The sequence below is a fragment of the Pristiophorus japonicus genome, chromosome 20, assembly GCF_044704955.1.
Source record: "Pristiophorus japonicus isolate sPriJap1 chromosome 20, sPriJap1.hap1, whole genome shotgun sequence".
NCBI classification, from domain to species: Eukaryota; Metazoa; Chordata; class Chondrichthyes; family Pristiophoridae; genus Pristiophorus; species Pristiophorus japonicus.
The window spans coordinates 18,328,041-18,348,326 of NC_091996.1; the positions used below are offsets into that span (position 1 = coordinate 18,328,041).

The 20,286-nt window shown below is 43.8% G+C and overlaps 1 protein-coding gene across 10 annotated transcripts in view; it reads right to left on the minus strand.

Annotated features, from left to right (window-relative positions):
* Positions 1–19,654, minus strand: part of rapgef1b (Rap guanine nucleotide exchange factor (GEF) 1b) — a 203,660-nt gene extending 184,006 nt beyond the window's left edge. For all 10 annotated transcript variants that reach the window (XR_011588156.1, XM_070863848.1, XM_070863841.1 and 7 more), the window contains exon 1: positions 19,420–19,654. Coding sequence is in view for 9 of the 10 variants with exons in the window: in XM_070863848.1 (XP_070719949.1) it covers positions 19,420–19,444 (25 nt within the window). In the remaining variant the exon portion in view is untranslated. The remainder of the gene's footprint in view (positions 1–19,419) is intronic.
* Between the last annotated feature and the right edge of the window lie 632 nt (positions 19,655–20,286).

Consider the following 20,286-nt stretch of genomic DNA (forward strand, 5'->3'; position numbering starts at 1 on the left):
AGCGTGCATGTGCAGAGGTCCCGGCACTGTTTTCAGCGCAGGGACCAGGCTCCACCCCCCACAGCTCGTGCTGCGCCACGCCCAGCTCCAGAGGACCTGCAGGGAGCCAGAGAATGGGTAAGTATTTTTTAGGCGCACTTTCTGGCGCGAAAAACGGGCGTCCAGGTCGGGGCTGCGCCGTTCTAGGCGCGGCCCGAAACTTGGGCCCAAAGTACTATTACAGAGCACAGGTAAGCTTGCAGGGGACTGCCCAGTTAGGAGCACTCTACCTATTTGGGATTGGCTACCAGCTTTATCTGGAGTCTTTTGGAAAGAATCCCAGCCTGCATTGACAAGTCTACCCTTCCAGGCTCCATCAGTGAGCGAAGCTAGCTGATTAATCATCAACAGTGTCCTAGGGTATGCGGCTTCAGCAGCACATGCTTGCCTCTATCACCCAAACATGGTTGGCATTAAGTTCGGGATAGATGAGCTTCCAACATACCTGGTTTCCAGGTAGCACCTTCCTCTGGCTGTTGTTCAGTCTCAGGTTCCCTCATTAGGATTATACAACAGATTTGTGAAGCCTATGTCATGTCAATTCCCTTCCTGTTTTAGATATACTGTGCAATGTACCAGATATGCTCTTTACCAACTGCTTGTGCAAGGAGCTTTGGAAGAGACATGCTCACCAAAAGACTTTCCCTCCAGGATACTCAGCAAGTCAGTGCAGGCTGGAGCAGTCCTGCCACAAATCCACCTCTGACATGGTGCTGGATGTTGATGCCACAGGAAGTCCTTTCATTGAATGCCCAGTGGTTCTGAACAGTGAAGGAGAACTGTTCCAAGTTTTATATACCACAAAATTAACTTTTCATTGAAGACAGGTCAAAAACCTTATGAAAATCAGTGACATCAATATAAATGGCTTTCTCCTAAATCATAATCTTCATACACATTTCTCGAGCAAAATCCAGCCTGCTCTTTTCTGAATGCTCCAGAGCACTCATGATAACCTGAACAACCAATTTAATTGTTATAAATCTGCATCTGGTCTTAATGCATCTAGCCTAGAGTAAAATAACTCAGCTAGGGATCCTATGATTGAAATCAAGAGCGGAAAAACAGACTCTCATCCAATCGCACCATGTTGCATTGTTCCAAAGTGACCCTTCAAGCACAGCATTGGTTGGGATTGTGACCCAACAAAATGTTGGCAAGCAACACTGCCAATCACCCAAGAGCTGGGACCAACTGGTTTTCCATTTGTAATCAAGAACAACGGGAATGTGCTTAGTTCCAAGTGGTTCCAAGTGTCGAGAATATCCCAGTTCACTGCTCAACACAATTACTTCTGCAATAAACCCTTCATTTTATATACACTGTGCATCACTGTTTTGCGCTCAGACACATTTGAAATACTTGTGTGTTTGCAAAGCTCAATGAGATGAAGATAATTTTTACAAAGCAAACGGTGTGCGCTATTCGTATGTAATCATATTGCTTCATCTACCACTGTTCATGACGGAGCCTCTGAGTAAATTAGTAGATGCTGTACTAGCCTCCTACAAGATCTAAAATCAGCATACAAGAGGGGGAAGGGTCTCCTTTAAGAATGGCTATGCACGGAATTATTTCTCATCTGAGTCAGAAGATTGTGGGTTCGGCCCACTCCAGAGACTAGAGCATATAATCTAGGCTGACACATCAGTGCAGTACTGAGGCACCGTCGGAGGTGCCGTCTTTTGGATGAGTCATTAAACTGAGGCCCCGTCTGCCCCCTTAGGTGGATGAAAAAGATCCCATGGTGCTATTCAAGAGCAGGATAGTTCTCGCTGGTGTCCTGCCTGATGTTGATTGCGAGGATAACTATCACTAAAACTAGATTATCTGGTCATTAACGTATTGTCGTTTGAGGGAGTTCACTGCGCGCAAATTACAACAGTGACTATACTTCAAAAATACTTAATTGGCTGTAAAGTGCTTTGAAATATCCCATGGTTATGAAAGGCGCTATATAAACGCAAGTCAGTCTTTGTTCTCTAGCAAATAGATTGCAAACCAGGCATCCTAGTGGTCTGACCTTGTACTGATTGGCATTGTCACAGTAAATAAATGAGGAAACAATTTTATTCAGCACCACCCACTTCCACCTAAAGACTGAGTTGAGGAATTGATTTGAGAGAAGTTACCTAAAAGACCCCAAAGCTTCACTATGTGCTTATTTCATAGTGAAACATTCCCAAATGTACAGCCTCCACAAGTAGGAACAGAATGCTACAATGTGACAGGACAGGAGGGAACTAAAGACAACACCACAATCTCAGATTCAGCTCATGTCCATAAACTAATACAGCTTCACTTTCATGTTTCAGTACACTATTCAAAATCATATACTGCATTGCTATCTTGCAACACGCAATTATTTGGCAAACATTTGATGAATTAGTTGGAATAAATACAAACAAATAGACTAAATATGGAACTATTTTTTTCAAACTTTGCCGCAATGCAATTTCTGCATTTTATATACAAGACAGAATTCAATAACCTTTTCTATAAACAAAATCAATGATCCCATTCTGAGCACTGTAAATGCTAATCTGTTTATCTGCTAGAGTCTGGCTGCTGCAAAGATTGCACTCAAAGCTCTGCAAGCAGTTCAAAACAAAATTAATTTATTTTTTGTCCAGCAGACATTGATACCGCATTTCTTAAAGGAATATTCCAGGCTGTTAATTTTAAAACGGTGTGCATAAATTAGCATAGCAGAGACCAATCAAGTAGAAAAAACACAATTCTGGCTGGAAAGCCTAAATTGTACATTATGGTCATAAAAATACCAATAAATAAATTAGTTAAAAAATCTGGTAAAACTTGATTGATCAGAGACGTTTTAAGTGTATATTCTGGAGAAATTAATTTGGCACAGAAAAAATATCAAGCTGCACACTTACTGAAGTTACATGGTTTACATCTTCAATAATTTGGCCAATTTCAGCCCAACAGATACCATAATTAGATCCAGAGAAATGAGACCAGAGATGATTGAATTTCAAACATGAAGCTTTCATTTCCGAGCACAACTGGAATGCAGAACCCTTCATATGATTTTGCTGTAGCCATATGCAGTGTGTTTAGTTAAATGGTTAATGTCACACTTCTAATTCTACAAAATCCAATTTTAGAAATTGAATTGAATAGAAATGATATGCACACAACATATTGAGTGTATACAAGAGGAGTTTGGCTACTTCATGATAGAAACCAGGCAACAACTAGTGAAGGCAATTGAATTCCACCTGCTTTAGGTGTAAAGAACAATTTTTAACAAAGTAAATAGATTGAAGCCATTAAAATAGCATATATTTTGACGGAATAATCCTAAAGGAAGCGTTATTCTTCAGTTGATTTGTGCTTGATTATTTTTCGTTCTGGTATTTGCACATTCCAGTCAGGTGAGCTTTAGACTGATCCCCATTTGATTATAACAGCTCCAAGAAATGGACTTCAATTTATAAAGATATATATTCCTACAAAGTGTAATCTTTAATCCATTAATGTTAGCACTTTATCATGTCAGAACCTAATCAAAACATTGTGCAGGCTCTTTTGTCTTGCAGTCTGTACTGAATACATGCAATCTCAAAAGTCATTGATAAGTTACTTTAGAAACAGTAATATGTATTGAGTAATGGATGCACAATGAGACGTGGGAAGCCTATAATTCACAACTAACAGTCACGAGAGATTAGAGATAAGGAACCATAGGATGATACGCATTTAATTTAGAATACAATATTTCAAATTAAAATGGAAATATTACATTCAAACTATGCTGACAGATTGCACATTGGTTCTGGTGGCACGGAGGTGGAGAGAGAAGTTCACAGTACTACCTTCGCACCCGCAGTGCGCTATCCAGGAAACACCCCCAAAAAGTCAAGCTGGCAACATTATCATGTGACAAAATGGAGCAGTCACTTCTCTCATCCATCACATCACCTGGCAGCACGGATGACATCCACAGACTGGTTCATCCCTGCCAACTCAACTGAATGGATCGAACAACCTGTAACGGAACACTGAATTTCACTCCAGACAAACCGGATATCATGGAGACGGCTTGGAAAACATAATGGTCTGGATTTTGCGATCGGCAAACAAACAAAGTATCTTTTGGGTAACGACCGTAAATTCATGTCCTTCGTGCATTTCAAAGCCAGGTCTCAGCGAGATAGCAGTGTGGAGCAGTTTCTTGAAGAGCAGAGCAACTTGGACAGCAGCTTCCTGATTTCCACGTATCACTGCGCATGTGCAGACGCCTGAAGTTGCTGTCCAATTTACACCTTAACAACAGTGAGCGCCATTAGCCTCACCATCATTCCTACCACAAAATCCAGCCCATTCATTGAGTTAGGCTTGAGTGGAGGGAGAGGGAGAGGGAGAGGGAGAGGGAGAGGGAGAGGGAGAGGGAGAGGGAGAGGGAGAGGGAGAGGGAGAGGGAAAAGAGAACAAAAACAGTGTTGCATTGTGAGGACCATTGCTGCAATCACACTATCCAAATAGACAAAAACTATTTACCACACATACGCTAATTAATAGCCATTTGACTAAATGGAAAAGTTATTGGCGTGTGTAACAATTGTACTGTTCTGCAACATAAAATCAGGTGTGGCTTTTTGTTTGTGCAGATTGTTACATTGTACAGACAAATAAATCAACCTTTGCAATTTATGCTGCTGAACTTTAAAGCATTAACCATTGTTAAACAAACTGCAACCTTATCTGTATTCTGGTATTTATTGTGTGACTATCAGTCTGTTTGTAAAAAACATAGTTGCACTTATATAGCACCTTTCACAACTCCAGGTCATCCCAAAGCGCTACACAGGCAATGAAGTGCTTTTGAAGTGTAGTCACTGTTGTAACGTATTCCGACACAGCAGCCAATTAGTGCACTGCAAGGTCTCACGAACCTTAGTGATGTTGGTTGAGGGATAAATATTGGCTTGGATACTGGTAGAACTACCCTGCTCTTCTTTGAAAAGTGCCGTGGGATCTTTTACATCCACCAAAAAGGGCAGACAGGGCTCTCTGTTTCGTCTCATGCAAAAGGCGTCACTTTCCACAGTGCAGCATTCCTTAGTATTGCACTGAAGTGTCAGCCTAGGTTACGTGTTCAAGGCACTTGAACCACAACCTTCTGACTTGGAACACAAGAGTGCTAACACTGAACCAAGGCTGATGTGACACCTACCTCATTTTATTGCAGTTCTACTGTTTTGTTGACATCGTCAAACCCATCCTAACCTTACTACTTCAAAAGCTGTCAGTTTTCAGTCTAAACAAGGACTCTCTCTGCATAATGATTTTATACAGACAATAAATCGTCATGTGGAATTTGAGAGGTTCTTTAAATCTGGATCCCCAACAGGTGGTGGTCCTCTGACAGGTTACATTGCACTGCAGATTGCTGTTTTGTTCCCATCAAATTACTCACCACAAGTAGCTTCACTCCTCCTCGACTTGCCTTACTTTGGGACAGACAGGAGGTGCGCTTAAACATTGCAGTTGTAAAGGAATATAGCAGAATGGAAATAATGCAACAAACAGGTGACCAAACATCCCTAAAACAACCAACTACTCAAAATAGCCACAAAACCTGCACAGCTGGTGTCCTGCATAGACATCTCTCAAATTTTGTCTAAAGTGATGGTAAAGCACGACAAGTGCAGAAACTAGATTAGCAGAGGAGAGAAAAAAAAACAATTCCCAGAATACAACTGATATTGCAATCACCACACTGCAATACCTTTTTAAACATTCGCACCAAGAAGTTATAGCATAGTCATAGCATTATATTCCTCTGGTAACTGAACACCTTCATGTCGTATCTATTTACTCCCTATTAGCAAAGGCAACTTCCATTAGGAGACAGGAAGAAAGAGAACATTCGGGCTGCAGCTCATTCCTGATTCAAGGCATTACTTTACACACACACTGCCATTTTGACTCCAATGATCTCTCCAGATTAAGCATGTGCGAGTGTGTGTTCCGATACTGACCCAAGGAGGTCTCATTTTCCCTCCACCTCTGTGGGCAGTCTCTGGCTTCTCCTCAGCAACTGTTCTAAACAGCACAGCTACTGCTACTGGCTCCCAACACATGGGGAGGGGTCTCATAGCCAACAAGGACCCCAAAGTAAACTGGCAGCATTCACTAAAGCTAGCGGCTGGGAAGACCCAATTGTAACCACAACATTAGATTACTTTTAAAACCAGTAACTTGTAGCAAATTGCACATGCAAAACTACAAAAAGAGAAAGCGTAACTTGATGCACACTTGATCCAAGTCATTTTACAAAGCAACACTTCATTCGATGCACCACCCAGTTTAGCTAGTTTTATGCCTTCAGGCTACTTGTTCTGTGTACCATGCATGTCAGTACAATACTTTCAAGCAATACAACAGGAATCAAAGTTCAAAGCAAAACATTAATGGCATATTTTAACTGTTAAAGGAGAAATTTCACACAAATGCAGCTGTTGGATACGCCCTTCTTTCATAGATGGTTGGATCTTAGAATAAACAATTCATGCTGTCATAGATAGAATCATAGAAGTTGACGGCACAGAATGAGACCATTTGGTCCATTGTGCCCCTGCCGGCCGAAAAAGAGCTATCCGGCCTAATCCTACTTTCCAGCTCTTGGTCCGTAGCCCTGTAGGTTACAGCACATCTAAGTGCACATCCAAGTACTCTTTAAATGTGGTGAGGGTTTCTGCCTCTGCCACTCTTTCAGGCAGTGAGTTCCAGACCCCCACCACCCTCTGGGTGAAAATAGTTTCCCTCAACTCCCCTCTAAACCTCCTACCAATTACTTTAAATGTATGCTCCCTGGTTATTGACCCCTCTGCTGAGGGAAACAGATCTTTCCTATTCACTCAAGCCGAGATATCACAAGATATTTTCCAAATGTGTATTTTTAATGGAATTAAGGAAGAATCTTACAGTACTGGTATCAAACACCAAAGGAATGTCAGTCAATAAGAGGGATAAAAGGGTACCATGAAATGCAAGGCCAATTATATCTTTACATCTAACATGCTAATTATCATACCCATGATAAAAAGGATAGGAAACTTGGTTCCGGCAAATACAACCAGGCATTTAAGTTGACAAATTATTAAAATTCCCGGTAGAAATAGTAGAATCTCACGACATCTTTACAATAAACTATTTATGGTATCAGGAAAGATTGGATAGGCTGGGGCTGTTTTCTTTGGAACATAGGAGGCCGAGGGGAGACTTTATTGAGGTGTATAAAATTGAGGGGCCTAGATAGAGTCGATAGGAAGGACCTATTCCCTAGGCAGAGAGGTCAACAACCAGGGGGCGTGGATTTAAAGTGATTGGTAGAAGGTTTGGAAAAGGATTTGAGGGGAAATCTTTTCACCCAGAGGATGGTGGGGGTCTGGAACTCACTGCCTGAAAGGGTGGTAGGGGCAGAAACTCTCACCACATTTAAAAAGTACTTGGATGTGCACTTGAAGTGCCGTAACCTACAGGGCAATGGAACAAGAGCTGGAAAGTTGGATTAGGCTGGATAGCTCTTTGTCGGCCGGCACGGACACGATGGGCCAAAATGGCTTCCTTCCGTGCTGTAAATTTCAATGATTCCAAGATAAGAGCACTGTTCAATTGCCTGTTTTAACATTCAATAAATTGGTCTCGTTTATAGCCAGAACTGTGGTGGGACAGAATACTACCTCCTGAAGATGGGGAGACCATGCGACAGCACAAGATATGTTCAAGTGAGCCAGTGCACATTGACAAAGGGTCTACGTTCAACCCCGGGATTTCTTTAGATATTGGGCAGACAATGGCCTTTGTAGGGGGCATTTATGGAAGTGTCCAGTGGTGCCAAGGAAATATCAAAACTAAAAATTTAGGGAACTCTAAAAACAGCCCTTTCTAAAGCTCCAAGTTGACAAATTCAAAAAGGATAAACAAGCGACTAGAATATAAACACGAATAGGATGCAGTTGCTTGGAAATCGAGGACAGCTTACCAGGGTGTGGGAGCACATTCCATTGGCAGACGTAAAATGCGGTCACCAGAGGGAGAGGCTTAAAACTTATCAGGCTGCCAAGATGCTAAGCATTCAGTGGTGAAATGTAGATTTATTGTGACGACTGACCAAGCTTGGCTCTACCGTTACCAGACACAATCTCACTGACACCTACATCACTTTTGAAAAATATCAAGAAAGATCACAGGAGACACGTGTGGTGATAACTCTGGAATTTGCACTACCTTTCAGTAACTCCTGAATTAAGACCTCATAAAATGTATTCTAATTGCACATGTTAATTTATAATAGATAAGTTAACCTTTTAACTGTATGGATTCTTTCCCTGTTGTATTCATAGCTAAGTGAGGATTTAGCTTCATGAAATTTTATATAAAATCGGCTCTTCAGAATTAAAATGCACCGTTGATATTGATCCCATATTTGGGGATGCTGACAACTCTCATTCTCTTGGGCTAGGACACAAGCATTAGCTGGTCATCAGACAGGTGATTTTTCGCTCCTTTCTAAACAACCTCTTGGTCTCTTATCAATGCTGCCATGCTCCGATGAACTTTCCTCCCTTGCACCACCTAAACTACAAATATGCCATCCTACACACGCTTCCTCGCCATGTTAAAAGCAAGCCTCATCGTACTGTTTCAAATATTAACGGAGTCTATGCCAGGACCTCGAAACGATGTAATTCATTACACCTATCAGTTTCCCTCCTCCTATCTACAGGCTTTAGAAATCCATTCCTGGTATTGCCTAATCAATACTTCGGATTTACAGTCTTCTCTCATGCTCTTCTCATTTGGTTATGTCCTGCACTGTGGGCCCCTGGTTTCCTAATTTGGAAAATGTATTCCCACCGCGCACAGCCATCAATTGACAGAAGCATTTTACATGTTTCTGTCTTTACAGTCAGACGACTCACCCTCATTCCAGCTCAGCAAGTCAGTGTTGCAACACAATCTATTTTTGGCCAAGACATATCCATGAATTTAACTCTTCAATTCTGCTAAGGGAATTTTCAAAGTAACTGCCAAGGACAGCATGTACATCAATAGTCCTGTTTATAGGTCCAAGGGAGTAACGTCAACACTACAAAAAGCACAGGTAAGACCATATTTGAAGACCCGTGTTGAACTTTGATTGTTGCATTTTTGTAAAAAGAGACACTTGAAGGGTTCAAGCAATAGAGCTAAAAATGTGAGTTAAGAATGGGATAAACTGGGAAGGACTCCTTTTCCTGATCATTATACTGTGACTTCTGCTGGGAAGTACACACGCAAATATAGGCCAAGAATGGGACTTCAGCTAGAACCATGCAGTTCAATGGCTTGTTGACATTAGCTGTCTAGGCTCATATATGATAAATGGTTACTTGGGTGAGGTACCATGAAACTATCTCCAACCACTGAGCCACACCCCAGCATAAATCAATGCCTTCAGAAGGGGAATGGGAAAATATAGCAGTACACGAACGTTGGTCATGTTTGCCTCCTATTCACTTATATCCAAATATACAGGGTACATCAAATAGGTGAACATTTTTTTTTCCTTCTCAAGGCTAATCTTCTTAAACTCATCTAAGCAGGAGGGTAGAAAATGAACTACTGCTTCAGAATGAGCTGAAAGGATGAACAATTAAAGTGTAGCAAGCTAGGTATGTCACCATCCATCCCCTGAGGGAGCATGTTCTACGCTTCAGTATATCCTTCTCACAAATCAACTGAATGCATGCTTCTGACTGCAGGCAGATTCCAGCGACATACAGTCTAAAGACAAAACCACAATCTTTTGCTGAGTAAGCCCGACACCTCCTACACTATGTGTTACACATCTTTAATTTTCGCTGATGATTGCAGTGTTCAGTTCCATTCGCAACTGCTCAGATAATGAAGCAGTCCATGCCCGCATGCAGCAAGACCTGGACAATATTTAGGCTTGGGCTGATAAGTCACAAGTAACATTCACACCACACAAGTGCCAAGCAATGACTATCTCCAACAAGAGAGTCCAACCACCGCCCCTGGACATTCAACGGCATTACCATTGTCGAATCCCCATCATCAAAATCCTGGGAGGTCACCACTGACCAGAAACTTAATTGGACCAGCCACATAAATAATGTGGCTACAAGAGGTCAGCGGCTGGTTATTCCGCCGTGAGTGACTAACCGCCTGACTCCCCAAAGCCTTTCCACCATCGACAAGGCACAAGTCAGCAAAGTGATGGAATAGTCTCCACTTGCCTGGATGAGTACAGCTCCAACACTCAAGAAACTCAACACCATTCAGGCCAAAGCAGCCCATCCACCACCATAAACATTCACTCCCTCCACCACCGGTGCACCGTGGCTGCAGTGTGTACCATCTACAAGATGCACAGCAGCAACTCGCCACGGCTTCTTCAACAAGGCTTCAGTCACACACCTTCTTGATTTGGAAATATAATAGCCGTTCCTTCAACACCGCTGGTTCAAAATCCCAGAACTCCTTCCCCAACAGCATTACCTCCATTCACCACACGGACTGCAGCAGTTCAAGGCGGCGGCTCCACCACCTTCGCAAGGGCAATTAGGGATGGGCAATAAATGCTGGCCTTGCCAGCGACACCCACATTCCCACAAACAAATAAAAAAAGATTCATGGCGGAGTTTGGTTCCATGGGCAAAAGTAGCCTCCCAGCACCATATCAAGGTGAGTTACCCTCACAAGTGAGCAGGGAAGTGTGTGTCAGCAGACAAGAATAGCCACCTATTGACCTTAGAGGTCAACCCTGATCCAGTCTTCACCAGAAACCTACACATTCAGATACTGTACTTCCAAGCAGGGGCCACAGGATAGTCATCAGAAGCAAAAACCTCAGTTGACATTTCCTTGATTTGACAATAGATAATGAAAGCAACTGGTCCGCATGCTTCACTATCACACAACATGGCAGCTTTATGCACTGAGGCATGGGGGTGGGACTTTGCGCCCAAAAAAGGGGTTGGGCAAAGTTCAGCCCACTTACCTCAAGTGCGGCGACTTTGCGCGCTGGAAAAAGGGGCCCTCTCCTGGCCGCTCTTCGGAGTCCCGGCGTGGCGTGCAGTCTGACATGGTGGGGGCCGGAGCAACAGGCCAGCGCTGAAAACAGTGCCGGCACCTGCGCGCATGCTCCTGCCCTCCCAGCATGTCCTGTGGGCTGTGAGCAGGACCCAATGCTCGCAGCCCCTATCCCCGGCCGAAGGGATGCCCCGATCTCGCCGCACCCTATCCCCAGCCGAGTGGCCTCCCGCACCATCCCGCTGAGTTCCCGGGCAAGGTAGGACTTCGGTTTGATTTGTTATGTATTGGTTGTGCTTGAGACTTTTCATTTGGGGACAGGGGGTGGTGGAAAAAAAAAGTGTGGGGGGGGGGGGGGGAAAGAGGAGGAGGAGGAGAGTTTTTGGGGGGGTGGGGAGGAGAGAAAGAAAGAGTGTATTGGGCAGGGCGGTCAGAGAGAAAGAGTGTATGGGGGGGGGGGGGAAGAAAGAGAAAGAGTGTATTGGGGGAGAGAGAGAGAGAAGAGGAGAGTTGGGGGAAAAAGGGAGGGAGAGGGAGAGGGAGAGGGAGAGGGAGAGGGAGAGGGAGAGGGAGAGGGAGAGGGAGAGGGAGAGGGAGAGGGAGAGGGAGAGGGAGAGGGAGAGGGAGAGGGAGAGGGAGGAGGGGGGGAGTTTTGTATACCAGCATATATCTCTCTTTCTCTCTCTCCCCTCCCACCCCCCACTCGCGGCCAGCAGCTCGCATTTCTCCGGTAGGATTTACTTCATTTTTTTATTAGTATTTTAATTGTTTGAGCTTTTCCTTGCAGTGTTTGATGCTTGGTTGTTGAGGTCCTCTCCAGGTCCCTTCCCTCCCCTATCCCTGCTCTAATATCTGCCGAATGTTCTCTGCCTTTTCTTCACTGCCCGCAAGGTTTTTCAGAGCTGGCCACATACGCTGACCTAAGTGGATTTGGAGTAAGTTTTTGCTGGCCAAAGTGGCATAAATGGCTAAAACTGGCATAAGTTTTTGGAAAAAAAACTGACGTAAAAAAAATCGTACCTAACTGACTTACTCTGTAGCAAATCTTTTGGGGAAAATGACATTTTTTAAACTTATGCCAGAAAAAACAACTTACTCCAAAAAAATTGATGCAAGTCATGGCCAAAGTTGGGCCCTTTATTCTAAAAGTTACATTGGGCAGTCACCAGGTGCCACGCGAGCCTTTTGGTGGATGGCTGCGGAGATGAAACAAGGCCATGGTCAGCAAAAGATGCTGGACACCACTGGAGGCGGCCGGGGTGGGGGGGGAAATGGTGGGCAGAAAAGGGACTAATGAAAAAAAGTGATATAAATTGAGAGAGAGGTGAAAGGAAGAAGTTAAAACTGTCAAAACAACTGAGCAACTTCACTGTTATATTGCACTTTGGAGTTAAGTAATTCATTATAAGTATCCCCACACCCAGATTGTGCATGGTAAAGTGCGATGGCACAATCATTACTTCAGCATCTTGTCAGAAGGCATCAGACTAGATTGCAGCACATCAGCCACACCTCAAACATCAGTCAACAATAATCTCAACCCATCAACCAATATTTTTTAGATATCGGAGCAGAAACAGCTGAAAGAAACAGACAGTAATTTTACCAAGGAACGTGTTCTCCTGATGAAAACTCCTATATTTCATTAAAAAACAAGACATTTCCCCCACCAGTCCTTGCCAGTGTTAAAACCCGACATGTGGATCTGGGCCAGCATGACAATCCTGCACTGAAGAGAACAGCACTTAAACAGCAAGGTGGTGAGAAAGCAAGATGCAGATGACATTCTGAAACATGAGGTACAAATTGGGAAGTTGAGATAGTTCAATAAAGTGGAAATTCTGAGTTACAGAAGGATGTGGAAATTCTGACAACACCAAAAGGAAACGAATAAGCTCATGAAGATTCTGGCAACTATGGGGTAAAGTTTAGCTGGAAAGTGACAGGAACAGAAACAATCGTGGTCTTGTTAACTTGAATTATTCAGCCGATTGCTAACTGAAGAGGACCCTATACCAAAACACGGGAGAGAGAATAGGAGCATTAACATTTACATTGTGAAGTAATAATGGGACTTGAACCACTGCTGGGAAGGAATGTTATTGGGTCCATTTCAAATCCAATTCAGCCATTCTATGTCCTGCACGGCTTACCAGTTTTGAACAGACTTCAATACCACCAGTTTTGGATCACCTCCACTGGTGGTTACATAAAAAAAGGCAGTACATTTCACCAGAGAACTAGAATTAGGTACCAGTCAATCTCCATTACAAAGGAACACAGAGATTTATTCAAAGTAACTTGCTGATTTTGAATGTGGAACTTCTGGCAATTAGCTGCTAAATGTAAATGATCAATGGTGACGTGAAATTAAGTTTTAATGAGTTCAGCATGATTTCCCAAGATGCTGCACATATCCCACACAATTTCTAAACAGAGGCCAGGTGTAAAGTGGGTCTCCGTGTTAAATTAGTGTACCAATGCAGAGCTTTCTGACTAATCGCAATTCTCTGTCTACTCGGCGAGCAACATACACAGCATTGCTAATCACAGGACCCCTCAGTGACAGACATATTAAGCCAGTGTGATCCATCTGCCTAGCCCACAACTCAAAAGCTTCACACACACTAAGCAAGCAGGCACCGAACAGTAACAGTCAGTTGTTTCCAGAAGAACATGATAGCATCTGGGTCAAATTCATGCATACACACACACACACATACCACTCAAACAATGGATAATCTAGTTAAAAAGTAGGTTGGTTCTTTGACAGTCTGCTAGCACGTCTTTTCGAATGGCTCCATTGTAACATTCAAAATTTCACAGCCACTTGCCAGAATTCTATTTTTCTTCCAATTTGGCAGTTGTGAGCACAGCTGTATAGCTCAATATCCCCTCACACGTCTCTTAACCAGGCACCCGTTTCTGCAGTAAAACTAACGCACAAGACAAATCTAAAATCAAAGAATGCATCCTCACCTTAGATTAACCCTGAATATCAAGACAAAAGTCTGTCAAAAAGATGCAACTAAAGAGCATAAACACATGGCTCCGATTAACGAGATGTTTATTCCTTGAAGTTGTCTATTGCGGCACAATACCATTTCAACAATGTATCAGTGCCTCTTAAAAATTAGTTACAAATGTATTGACTACTAAGGATTCAACTAAAGCATTAAAACCAAGTCGGGAAAAAAAATCTCTAAAAAAAAAATGCACAACTGTTTCAGACCGCTAATTTGAAGCAATAAAAAGATGGAGCAAATACAGGGCCGTGGGATAAGTTTTGGGTTGCTCCAACAAAGCGCAGACATAGACACGACAGGCCAAATGTCCATCATCTGAGCTGTAAACATCCAGAGTTTGTGGCGGAGGAGCGGTGAGAGATTGTGGCGGAAGTGCAGTGAATGTTTGTGGCGGAGGAGCAGCGAGAGATCGTGAACAAAGGTGCGGCAAATGAGGGTATGGGGCCCAGAAGAGCCGAGGGCGCAGGGGCAGCACGGGCCCAACCCACAGTGTGATATGTGTGCGCACTAGGTCTGTGCAGCAGAATAGGTCTCCAGTCGTCCTGGTAAACCCTTGCCACTGGATAAAGGCCTAGCTGTGTCAAGTCCGTGTGGTGGCTGGTGTGCAACATTTTAAAAATCCACGCACAGGCATCTTCCACCCCTAGAGTTCAGGACTGGAATATCGGGTCCTTCACTGAAACATGTGAACTCATCCTTTTTGGTGTGGAAGCAAGTCATCCTCGTTCGAGGGACGTCTATGAAACATCCATGGTTCTAGTCCCATACTGCCAGCTTCTTGCTCAGCATAAATCTGCAGCAGTCTCATTATTAAAGCCATTTCATAGTCAAAGGTTTACAGGGAGCTATATACCTTACCCTCTGGAGGGTGTGTTGTGTATCGGTTTAGTGCATCTAGTCCCACTTCCTAAGAGGGCAGCTGGGGTGACAGACACGACAGCGAGCCTACAACAATCTTCACAGAGCTCACTGGGAAACTATCAGGTTCCGTGCAAATAGGAATGCACAGCTGCAGAATGCTGGCAGATTCAGGAGGGTTTAGATTTTCTTAGAATTGTAATGTTGACAAATTTGATCAACCCAAGCACAATTAAAACAGAGCATGCAGGTAACTTGGAACATTACGAACACAATAAAAATTTGGAACACGATAAAAATTCAGAGGTTACAGAAAAACATCCGCAGTATCAAACCAAATATGTCAAACAATTTTTCTGTTAGTGTATTTACTGCTATCGGACTTGTGTCCAAATTGCAAAGTGCAGAACCAGGGGTTGAAAATGATATAAACAATGGCCAATAATCATCAAAAGGGACAAGTTTTGAGCTACATCACTGCAAGTTTCAAAATACATGCCAAGGAACAAAATGACAGCAGTTTGAAATGTTTTAATCAATGTTCGTGACACGTCACTTTCTGTCTATCCTGGCTGCCACATTCTAAAAGGTGGTACATTTTATAGGTTGGGAAAACGCATTGCCAGAAGCAACCTTCAACACAAGTTCTCAGACTCCTTGGCAGTTTGGGTAATTTTTCGCAATTTCAGTAATTGATGTCTGCACGCTCACCCTGATATCAGAGACACCTCCAGCAATACGCGAATCCTCAAACAAACCTAGCTTGCAATGAAATGTTAAGCTCAGATCAGACTTGAACTACAATCAGGAGAAAATTATACATTTCAAGATTCTGGCAGAGGTAGGCATTCTCTTCAGTGGAAATAAACTTCGGGAATAGCCAGAGCATTATGCCACCTTGTTGGTTGCCTATATATAACTTTACAGCGCAGAAGGAGGCCATTGAGCCCATTCATTGTGTCTGTGCAGCTCTTTACTAGATCTAACCAAATCTAACCCTACTGCCCTGCCTTCTCCCATTGCCCTGTATCTTCCTCTGCTGCAAAAATCTATCCAATGGTCGCTGCCTCAACCAATCCTTTAGGCAAAGCATTCTATGCTTGAACAACGCTCAACATAAATAAATTTGCCATTTCTCCTAACTATCAATGACAATTTTAAATTGATGGACTCACACAATTTCCCCAACCAGTGGCAATAGTCTTTCCCTTTCACTATCAAGACTTCTATCAAATCTCCTCTTCAGCTTCTCTGCACCAGTGGAAAAAGATCCAGGATCTTAAATCTCTTCATAACTTTCCCATCCCTAGCATCACCTTGGTGAAGCCCTGTACGTTCTACATGGCTTTAATGTCCTTTCTGCAATGGGCTACCCAAAATGTGCACAGTAACTTAATTGTACACATCAATACTTCTTTACAGTTTTATTTAATGGATTTATCTACCTGCACTCTCACTTTTTAGGACATTATGTACTTGGACTTCATTCACATCCTTCAGGGTCATTTCATCAAGTGTCTACTTCCATTCTTGGCTTGCCTCCCAAAATGTATTACATCACATCTATCCACATTAAAATGCATTTTCCACCTTCCTGTGCATTCTTGAAATCTTTTACGATGCTCATCGCTGCTTAGGAAACCCCCTTCTCACTTTTAGGCCCTCATCAGCAAATTTAAAGATTGTGCTCCCTATGCCCAAATCCAAATCACTTACAAATACCAAGAACAGAACCGTCACTCAGCACTGACCCCCGGGGTATGCAACTTTTAACCCTTCTCCATTCCAAAAACACACATTTACCCTAACTCTGTTATCTGTTGCCAGCTACATTTCCTTTCATACCACATATCTAAATTTTTCTTTAAAAAGAAAAGTTCACAATCAAAATAATACAATGACTAATTTACAACTGCTGCAGACATTGGAATTTTAATTTTAAATCTACTAATTCTGGGGCCAAATTCAATGCCTCTCTCTTTTCTCTCCCCACCCCTACAACCCATTGCCGCAACACACCCTCCTACAACCCCCCACTTCACAAGAAAGGAAAAATACAAAGCTCAATTTTGATTGCTGCCTTTATGTTTGGGTAAATGTTGTTTCCATGTTTAGCTGGGGTGTGTCTTCTATTCAAGACTGCAATGCACAATTTTACGACAAAATAAATCAATGCATTACACCGAACAAATTCAGATAGACAGACAGAAGACCGCAGCTTCTTTTCATTTCCAGGATTTCAACACAGCCACTGAAAACCCAGGAAAGCAAAATACACCAACTCTCATTGAAAGCGAGGAATCTGAAACATTCTCATACACAGTAAAAAATCTCACAATTATATAGCCAATTTAGGGAATCAGACCACTAAAACTATAGAATGTATCAATATAACATGGTAATGGATTGAAATCAGTTCTACATTCCAATACAAATCAGCTCTGGGACACAGCCCTATTTGTGTTTAAGCTGTTACATTCACATTAAATGGAACCTTTTGACAGTATGGAAATGGGTTAGTCACACTATCTTCAGTAGTCTCAGCTACCGCATTTTGCAAACCACTTAATTATAGTGGCCCTCAATTTAACTTGAATAATTTCGCAAAACCATATGCAAATTTTGAACCATCTGCTTCGGGAACACTACAAATAGATCAATATAAACATAGCATTGGTCAGCGCTCTCACCATGACTTGAAACAGGTTAACAGCACAAGACATGGAACATGCAATTCTAAAAATCTTCCACTCACCCACCGAACAAGAGAGAACCACTTGAACGATGCATGTCCTGATACTGGCCTACCTATCCTGTAACCAGTTAGTACAACAGCAACTTGGCATTCAATACTGGTTTACATGATATGCTCAAACATGTATTATCCAAACTCCTAATTTAGTTTATGAATGTACATAATTGAAGTCCGCTCTACTGATTTCATTCTCTTCACTCCCTCCACAACCCCCTCCCCAGTAAATACTACTTGTTTTAGTTATCTTTCCTATCGACATATTTATGAATGAAGGAACAAGATGCAAAAAAATTACAATCACGACAGGGTAAATGGCCTCCTTCTGTGCTGTATCGTTCCATGGTTCAACCAGGTGAAGAATTCAACTGAAATGGGGGTCACTGACTTCACCCTGAATCAGAGGTCACTGAAGCCTCTTCCCACACAGAAAGTAGGATCGCTGCACTTCAAATATGTATACGTTAGTGTACAAATAGCACAGGACATTACAACATTTCCTACATTACAACAGTGATTACACTTCAAAAAGTACTTCAGCAGTAAAGTGCTTTGGGACGTCCAGTGGTCGTGAAAAGCACCATATAAAAGCAAGTCTTTGTTTTGGTACATTGGTGTCCTGAAAAAAAAAGACAGTACAGTGCCACATAGTCTCAGGACGGAAGTTTGGATCCAGTTCCCCATGCAGCGGAATCCTCTCAGCAGTGCCGTCTGCAGGTTGGCAAAGCCAAGTATGTACCCACAGGGACAGTAAAGGTGAAGAGCCAAGGCACGTCTCCCCCTCCCTTCCCCTCGTCAGGAAGTGTACAGGTGAAGTGCACGGGGGTTGTCGCACCCCTACCACTGCCAGGGAGGGTAAAGGTGGAGACCCAGGGGATGTCTTTTCCCCCCCCCACCCCTCCATCCACAGGGAGGGTAAGGGTGAAGAGCCAGGGGACGTCTCTCTCCTACCCACAGCCAGGGAGGGCAAAGGTGAAGAGTCAGAGGTGTCTCCACCCTCCTATCCTCAACCAGGGACGGTAAGGGTTTAGAGCCAAGAGGCTGTCTTACCCTCCTACTCACAGCTAGGGAGGGTAAGGTGGAAGAGCCAGGTGGCATCTCTCCCCTGCCCTCCCCACCACCCAGAGCCGAGGGGCCAAGACCCAGGGAGAGGGCGAGGGGCCAAGACCCAGGGGAAGGGCGAGGGGCCAAGACCCAGGGGGCGTCTCCCAACCCGCTCTCCAGCGCCTCCTGGTAATGGCTCAGGTTTTCTGGGCCACTCGGGGAGGGGGGCGTGAAAAGAAAAATAGCGAAGCAGAGGCAACAAACGCAAGCTGAAAGACGCGGGTTGTTCCCTCGCAGTCTCTTTAAAAAAACGTACAGCACCTTCCCGTTAGTCACACGCCCGACTGTTCCCCGTGAGGAATATTGTTTTCGTCGACTTAACTCTTTAAAACACTTTTTTGAAAAAGGAAGGTGGGGGGGGGGGGGGGGAACACTGACAAAATAACCAAGGATTATAGTTCATTGCATTTTCCACTTCTCAAGTACAATCAATAAATTCAGTGCGCCAGTGAATGGAAAGCCGCCTGGCCGCGGCCTAGTCCACGGCAAAAAGCCCGGGGTTTTCCCAGCGGGGAGGAGCGGCGAGCGAGGCTGCGGCTGGCGGCTCGGTGACCTTCATCATTCACCCACCTGGTTTCTCCAGCTTCCCGGACATTTCCTGGCTCCGGCCCGCGGGGTTTTCTGTTCCTCTCCCCTGTCCTGCCGAATGTCGAGCAATGCCGGGTCACTCGGTGCCCATGGTGGCCGCCCACCCGCCCCTTTGGCTCGGCCGCTGCCCCTGCCTGCGTGTGTCTCCGCGGTGACTGAGTCTCTCTCGCTCTCGCTGCCTGCCTGCCTGTGTGGGCGGGTGTGAGTCTCTCACTGATCCTCGGGCCGCCCTAACAGCGCACCCACAGCCAGCCGCCAGAGCCCACCCTTCAGCTCACAACAGCGCCGTCTCGCCGCCGGAGGCCAGAATTACCTCAACAACAACAACAACAACTTGTATTTATACAGCGCCTTTAACATTCTAAAACGTCCCCATGGACTTCACATGAGTGTTATAAGACCAAACAATACTTGGCACCATATATATACCTTAGTGTACAAATAGCACAGGACATTACAACATTTCCTACATTACAACACTTCAAAAAGTACTTCAGCAGTAAAGTGCTTTGGCGCGTCCGGTGGTCGTGAAAGGCACTATATAAAAGCAAGTCTTTCTTTTCAGGACACCAATGTACCAAAAACACAGTGCTGTGCCACATAGTCTCAGGATGGAAGTTTGCATCCAGTAAGAAGAAAGCTTGGTCAAAGAGGTAGATATGGCCCTTACAGTTAAAGGAATCAAGGGGTATGGAGAGAAAGCAGGAAAGGAGTACTGAGGTGAATGGTCAGCCATGATCTTATTGTATGGTGGTGCAGGTTCGAAGGGCCAAATGGCCTACTCCTGCACCTATGTTTCTATAATTTAATAAGTATATAAGAATTAGGAGCAAGAGTGTGCCAATCGCC